The sequence below is a fragment of the Hydra vulgaris genome, chromosome 05 (assembly GCF_038396675.1).
Source record: "Hydra vulgaris chromosome 05, alternate assembly HydraT2T_AEP".
Classification (NCBI taxonomy): Eukaryota; Metazoa; Cnidaria; class Hydrozoa; order Anthoathecata; family Hydridae; genus Hydra; species Hydra vulgaris.
The window spans coordinates 11392501-11400000 of record NC_088924.1 but is presented as its reverse complement, the minus strand read 5'-3'; the positions used below and the strand labels follow the sequence as shown (position 1 = coordinate 11400000).

General features: G+C 27.7%; 1 protein-coding gene across 1 annotated transcript in view; it reads left to right on the top strand.

The window, feature by feature from the left end:
* Positions 1 to 7500, top strand: part of LOC136080551 (WD repeat-containing protein tag-125-like) — a 19944-nt gene that overhangs the window by 8070 nt on the left and 4374 nt on the right. Inside the window, exons 5-8 of the mRNA XM_065797364.1 lie at positions 4236 to 4318; positions 4479 to 4590; positions 4764 to 4889; positions 4984 to 5148. Of these exons, the coding sequence (XP_065653436.1) occupies positions 4236 to 4318; positions 4479 to 4590; positions 4764 to 4889; positions 4984 to 5148 (486 nt within the window). The remainder of the gene's footprint in view (positions 1 to 4235; positions 4319 to 4478; positions 4591 to 4763; positions 4890 to 4983; positions 5149 to 7500) is intronic.

Sequence of the window (7500 nt, the reverse complement as noted above, 5' to 3'; positions counted from 1 at the left end):
ATTTCACCTATTTAATATAAAATTATTTGATTGTTTTTAAACTCATGACAATGATGCAACAATGTTTCAAAAAACTACTAATCAAATTTTTAATTGTGTTTACTGTAAAAAATGATTTAGGTGTCATGATAATAATTGTATCATTGCTTCATACCTGTTAATAATTATGGATACCTATTACTAGAATTAAGGCAGTAGATGAAAAGCAGTATTTCATATTTTACAAATTTTTAAAAGTAAGCTTTATAAAATGTAGCATAAAATGGCTTTAACAGATGCTAAATTTTAAAATGGTTTTTTAGAGTTGCTATTACTGTTAATAAATGATTAACATATATTATAAGCTTTTCGTGTTACAGAGAAGATGTAATGAGAAAAGCTTATAATATGTGTTTATCAATTAATCAATCAATATATTTTCATTCAAATAACTTGGCAACTGGTGGAAACTGCAACTGGTTAACCAGTTTTTTGTTTAGTTTTCTCTGAAAACTTTTTTTTTTTTCCAAAAAAAACTATATATAATTTAAAAAGCACATTGATATTGCATTTAATTATTATTTTTATTTAGTCTTAATTATTTTTTCTAAATATTTTTTCTAGCAATTATTAATAGTTTACATACTGGCAGAATCTTTCAACATTAAATTTTAAAATACTTATAATAATTAAAACAACCTGGAAAAAATAAGTACCACTACAAGTTAAATTAAGTACCACTACCAGTTAAAAAACAAGTACTAACTTGTTTTTTAACTAATTTTGTTACTTGTAACCACTAACAAGTACTAACTTGAAGTACTTTGTCAACTTTTTTGTTGTTGTTGATATTTTTGTTTGGTGTTTCATTTCATTTGTTGTTTAATTTTTTGTTATAATTGTTTAATTATTTTAATTTGAGATTGTTAAATCTCAAAATCTCAAATAAAATATGTTAAATATGTTAAAAAATCTCAAATTAAAACAATTAAACAACAAAAACAAATTTGTTGTAAACTAATTTTTTTGTGTAATTTTGGCTTTTGTATAAATTTAAATATTATAAACTTTAAATATTAAATACATATATATATATATACACACACACACACACACACACACACACACACACACACACACACACACACACACACACACACACAATAGTGAGGAACAGTTACAAACAATTAAATGCGGTAGTGGTGTAGTGGTAGAGGGCTCGCCTCATAAGCGAGAGGTTCCGAGTTCGATTCCCGCCACGTCCCTGGTAGTACCGCGCCCAACTTATTTCTCCGCGCAGCGGCCTTGTTCCTCAAGGTTAGTGTTTCGGAGTTAAAGAGTTGGGAGAGGGTTATAACCACAAGTAGCCTCCTCATCTGTAGTGGCCTTCTCGGCCTTGGGGAGGTGAATTATAAAAAAAAAATATATATATATCAAGCAATTATTAAAAAATAAATTATAAGAAAAAGAAGAATAGTTAAAATATTATTATAATAATACCAGTAATAATATTATGAACAATAAAAATAATAGTGTTATTTATAAAATAACAATAATACCAAAACAACAATGAAGCAAAGGCATAGAAGTGGTAGTTTAGGGAGTGCTATAAAGAGGAGGTTATACCTACATTTATAAATTCAGTCACTCAGAAGCATATACATGTAAAGATACACACATATACATATATAAAAAGACACATGTACTCACATATACATATATATATGCACAAATATATGTATAAGCATGCAAATAAACACACATAGACAAGTAAATATATTCACATACACATATTCCTGCACACGCATACATATATACACAAAATGCATACAGGGATATAAATACACACTTACATTTATACATGCATATGAATATATGAAATACACACTTACATTTATACATGCATATACTACTGTGATCAAAAAGTAAGGTGAATTTTTAATTTAAACTTCCCGCCTTATTTGAATCGTCCAATCTTTTTTATTTTTAAGTTGGTAGGAATGTCATTAACATTTGCGCCAAATTACAAACTCATAATTATTTTTTTTTGTTTACGCTTGTTTCTGAAGTACCAAAAGTGCATTCGGCGATTTTCACGATGTCTAATTTTGTTGAGCAAAGAAGTGCTATTAAATTTTGTTTGCGGAATGATATTTCTGCTGCTGAAATGTATCGAATGTTGCAAAAGGCCTTCGGTGAAGAGACTATGTTTCCAAAAATTGTTTACAAGTGGTACAAAAACTTCAAAGAAGGCCGAGAACGTGTTGATGACTTGGAACGCTCCGGACGACCATCGACTTCGATTGATGATCGCCACATCAACAAAATCAAAGAATTGGTGCTTGCAAATCGTTGGTTAACCATTCGAGACCTTGTTGACATGGTTGGAATATCATTTGGGTCAGTGCAAGCGATTTTGAAGGATCATTTGGGCCTCAGAAGACTCAAATCACGTTTGGTGCCGAAATTTCTCAATTTCTTTGAAAAAGAGCGTCGCGTTAAAATGTGTGAAGCAATGCTTTCTGACTATCAAAACGTCTACAAAAAAATTATTACTGGCGATGAGACTTGGGTCTACGCATACGACCCTGAAACAACCGACCGATCGAGTGAATACCGTGAAAAAGGCGAGCCGAGACCGAAGCAACCAAGTCAAAGTCGCTCAAAAATCAAGGTCATGTTGACTGTTTTCTTTGATTATTGTGGTGTCGTGCACTACGAATTCCTTCCAACTGGCCAAACTGTCAACAAGGAATATTATTTAAGCGTTATGCGACGTTTGCGTGAAGCTATTCGCAAAAAGAGACCGGAATCATGGGCCAATAACTCTTGGATTCTGCACCACGATAATGCGCCTTCGCACACAGCACTGGTTCTTCGTGAGTTTTTCGCCAAAAACTCTACCCATGTTGCTCCACAACCACCGTATTCGCCCGACTTAGCACTGTGTGACTTCTGGCTGTTCCCAAAGCTCAAGAGACCACTCCGGGGAAATCGTTTTGAGTCCATTGAAGAGATCCAACGTGAATCGGCACGCGCATTGAAGGCTATCCCTACCGAGGATTTTTCGGCATGCTTCGAAGACTGGAAAAAACGTTGGCAAAAGTGCATTGGGGCCGGGGGGATTATTTTGAGGGGGATGATACAGATTTGGAAGAATAAATAAAGATTTTTCATTTTATAAAAAAATTCACCTTACTTTTTGATCACAGTAGTAAATATATGAAATACACACTTACATTTATACATGCATATAAATATATGAAATACACACTTACATTTATACATGCATATAAATATATAAAATACACGCTTACATTTATACATGCATATAAATATATGAAATACACACTTACATTTATACTTGCATATAAATATATGAAAGTAGAAGTAAAGAGTAGAAGAAGAGATAACTAGAAAAGTTTAAAAAAAAAGGAAAGACTAAAAGTATTTATAATTAAAAAAAAAATAGTTAGGGTCAAAAAACAATTTTAAAGTTTTTTTTCAAATCTGTGTTTTCTAACTTTTAAATGTGTTCTACCTGATAAATTGGCAATTTTTTTTTCCTTAAATTTTTATAAAGTTTTGTTTTTTTGAAAACCCAGATTTGCATACTAAAAAAAAATTAAGTGTGACAATCTTGTATTCATGTATTTTTTGTCTTTTTGTGATATTTATAATTGTCATAGTTCAAAACAAAGCTAATAAATTTTTTGATAAATTAAATTTTAAATTTTTTTTTTTTTTATGATAAATCTATGATGTTATGATATTATTTTATATTTTTAAGTATGTATTTGACATGTTAAATTTATTGATATTTTGATTAATTGGGGTAATAGGAAAACAGCTTAATTTGTTTTATTGAATGGCATTACCTATATAAAGATTTTAGGATAAATAAATATCAAGAACTTGCAGCAAAAATATGTTAAGTCTTTTTTTTGTTTTGTGAGATTTTTGTAAAATTTACAATAAAAATATGTTAACTCATGTACTATTGTCCATGAGTTTTGAATTGAATTTTGTTACAAAGTTTTTTATCTAGATAATCACTAGACAATATTTTATTAACTCATGATATGTATTAAGCTTGACTTAACATTACTCAAAATATTGAATTAACATAACTTGGCTTAACATAACGCATAAAAAATGAGTTAACATGTTTTTGCAGTGAGGTCTTCATATATATTGATAATTATATTTGTTTATATAAAGTATATTGTTTAGTTTAATTTTAAATTTATGACTAGGATGCTTGTGTTCGTTTATATGATAGCGATACACTAACACTGTATCGTTCATACAAAGGAAGCAACCATTTTGATATTGATAGGTGAGTTTAATTCACCTTTTTCTATGTAAACAAATTATCTACAGTTTAATTTAATTTTTAAATCTTTTTTTTTTTAATCTTTAATTTGTAGTTAATAAAATATAGTTGTTATTATATAAAAATTTAAAAAATTTAAAGTTAAAACAATTAAAAATTTCAGCTTCAACATGTTATCTGAAATCCCAGGGCATTCTCAGAAGGTTTTTTCTGTAAAATTTTTGCCTGATGATAAAAATTTATTTATTACTGCTAGTTGGGATAGAAAACTTAAGGTAATGATTTAATTTAAAATGAACATTTATCACAACCAATATTCAGACTTTTCTAAACCAAAAGCACAAAGTTTTTTGTTTGGTACTTGATTTTTTTTATATAAATCAGTCAAATTGATTTATGAAAAGTTCACCTTTATTTTAAAACATTTATAAAAAAATAAACGGAACAGGTGTGGGACCTGCGCTTGAAGAATGCTGTAAAATCGATTTCTGGTCCATTTGTTTGTGGTGATGGCTTAGATGTCTCTCACAATACAATATTGACTGCTTCTTGGGTAAAAGAAGATGCATTGCAGGTCTAAAGTTTTGAATTTAGTATATGAATATTTTAAATTTTTTTCTGTGCAAGTGAAGAGCTAACACAAATTAATTTCTTTAAACTTTTTACAGCTTTGGGATTTTTCGTCAGGTCGTCTTATTAGTAATCTGGATTTTCAGAAAAACAATGGAGGTGGAGAATACTTGTACTGTTGTCGATTTTGGAATGATAAGTTTGTTATAGCAGGTGGTAGTGGCACAAATGATCTGAAACTAATTAATATTATTTCTAACAAGGTTAGCAAAGTTTAAAAGTTTTTTAGGCTTACTTTATTTATTTTATACCTAAGTATCTATAAAATGTAAATTTAATAAATATATATATATATATATATATATATATATATATATATATATATATATATATATATATATATATATATATATATATATATATATATATATGTATATATATGTATGTATGTATGTATATATTAGGGTCCTGCGAATCTTTGAGATTCGAATCCTTTTAAATCGAATCCTTACAATAATTTGAAAGAAACATTTGACAGTGCAATTCTGCATTATAAATGTTTGTCATCCAATCACCTTAACATTTTTGACATCCAATCACCTTACGTCGAGTTAAATCAGTTTAAGTAAGTGAGCATGTAAGCCGTGTATGCCTAGTTATAGTGCTGCTAGTGCTGTTACCCCTTCGTGCAACTTGACACAGAGATTTCAAGAGAGTTAATAAAATTATAGATTTCTATAAGCGCTAAAGTGGATATTAAAAGACTTTCTAAGATAAAGAAAGCCTTTTTTAATAATTGTTACCCAAGTATTAAAATGTTTACATTTATATTTTGAAATATTAAACTTTTTTAATAATTAGCTAAAATATCTAAGCGAGAAAATATCACCGAAGATAACTTAGATTATAGAAATAAAAAAGCCTTTCTTAGAAAGAAAGTCTTTTTTAATATTTAGTTATCTGTTTGTATTATTATTATTTTTTTAATTATACAATAAGATTTTGGAGACAATGCTTTTTTTTTAATTTTTTTTTTTACTTTGTTGTGTTGTGATACATTTGTCCTGTACAATAAGTTTCACAAGCTTTCTTTAATTCCACACACTGTTTTAGTATATATTTATATTCTGAAATATAATACAAATTTTTTTAATTTAGTTTTCATTTATTTAGTTGTGTAAAACAATTTAGTAAAAATATATAAAATAAGATTGTTGTAGGTAAAAGTTTTTTGTTGCAAGTTTTGATCAATTTATTTTCATTAAAACTTTTATTTTTATAATAGTTGTATATTAGCTTTGATTGTTTAAAAATACAGTCAAATTTTATTTTATAAACCAGGGCTGATGTTGGTTGTTATTGTGAGCTTATTTTGTTATTAGTTGTTATTATATAGAGATATGGTTATGTTTTTTTATCTTGCTGGGATGCAGGGGCCTTTGAATAGGTGTGTATTATGTGTTTGAATAGGTGTGTGTTTTTTTCTAAATACACAACAAATTATTCCTTATAAATTTATTCTTTACATTAAAAAAATTATCCTTTATAATATGTTTATTTTAGTAATAACATATTTAAAAATACTTGCTATATCTGTTTAAAATTTTTGTACGTAGTTGTTGTTATATATATTTATCTTGCTGGTTGTTGTTAGGCTTTATACACACATTTTGTAAAATATATAGACAAATATTTGTGATTAGTGCTGTCGATGTTATACTTTTTTATTCGTACTTTCAAGTTCTGTTCAGCATTTGATCAATTCATTATCAATGGTTTATAAAATATGTTTGTATATTTTCAATCTTACAAGTTGTATTTAATTTAATTAAATTAAAGTAAATTATTAAGGGCATCAAATAGTTTTAAAAATTAATTCTAAATAACAAACTTATTTAAATATATCATATGTTGTTCATTCTTATACTGCACATACAAGTTACATTTTAATAGAACTTAACACTTCAATTGAATTTATTTCTACATTGTTACTTAAATATATCTAATTGCTCATTTCCTCAATTATTTTAGCAACTTTGTGATTTGTAATAAATATTATATTTATTTTTCACTGAGGGGTTTTTCTTTATGTATTTCTTCCCATATTTAGTTTTTTCATCATGTAGTATGACTTTTTTTCAACTATGCAAGTTACTTTTTTTGTTTTCGGGTTTTTAATGTCTGCCACAATCTTCTCTGTGTTTTCTCCACTTTAAGTCAGATTTTATGTTAGGTGTTTATTTTTGTAGAGTTTATGTTTGGTGGTTATTTTTAACAAAATGTGTTTTATTAATTACAGTTAATAAATAATAATAGTAATACTGCCTGTCTGTCCTGTCTGTTGTATTAGTCATGGCTACATTACTTGCTCGATATTTTCGAAAAGATGAAAATAATGGAAGCTTTAAGTGTCTAAACTGTCCTTCAGTTTTTAAAATTCAAAAAACGGGAACAACAAGTCACTTATAGAAACATTTAAATGACAAGCATAAAACTATTCATTTACAATTAATTGAAGAGAAAAATGTAAAAAAAAAGCTGTAAGACAAGGTTCAGCAGTACAGTGAAACTACTTGGTTGAACAAATAAGAACAGTGTTGCCATGTTTTCCAGCT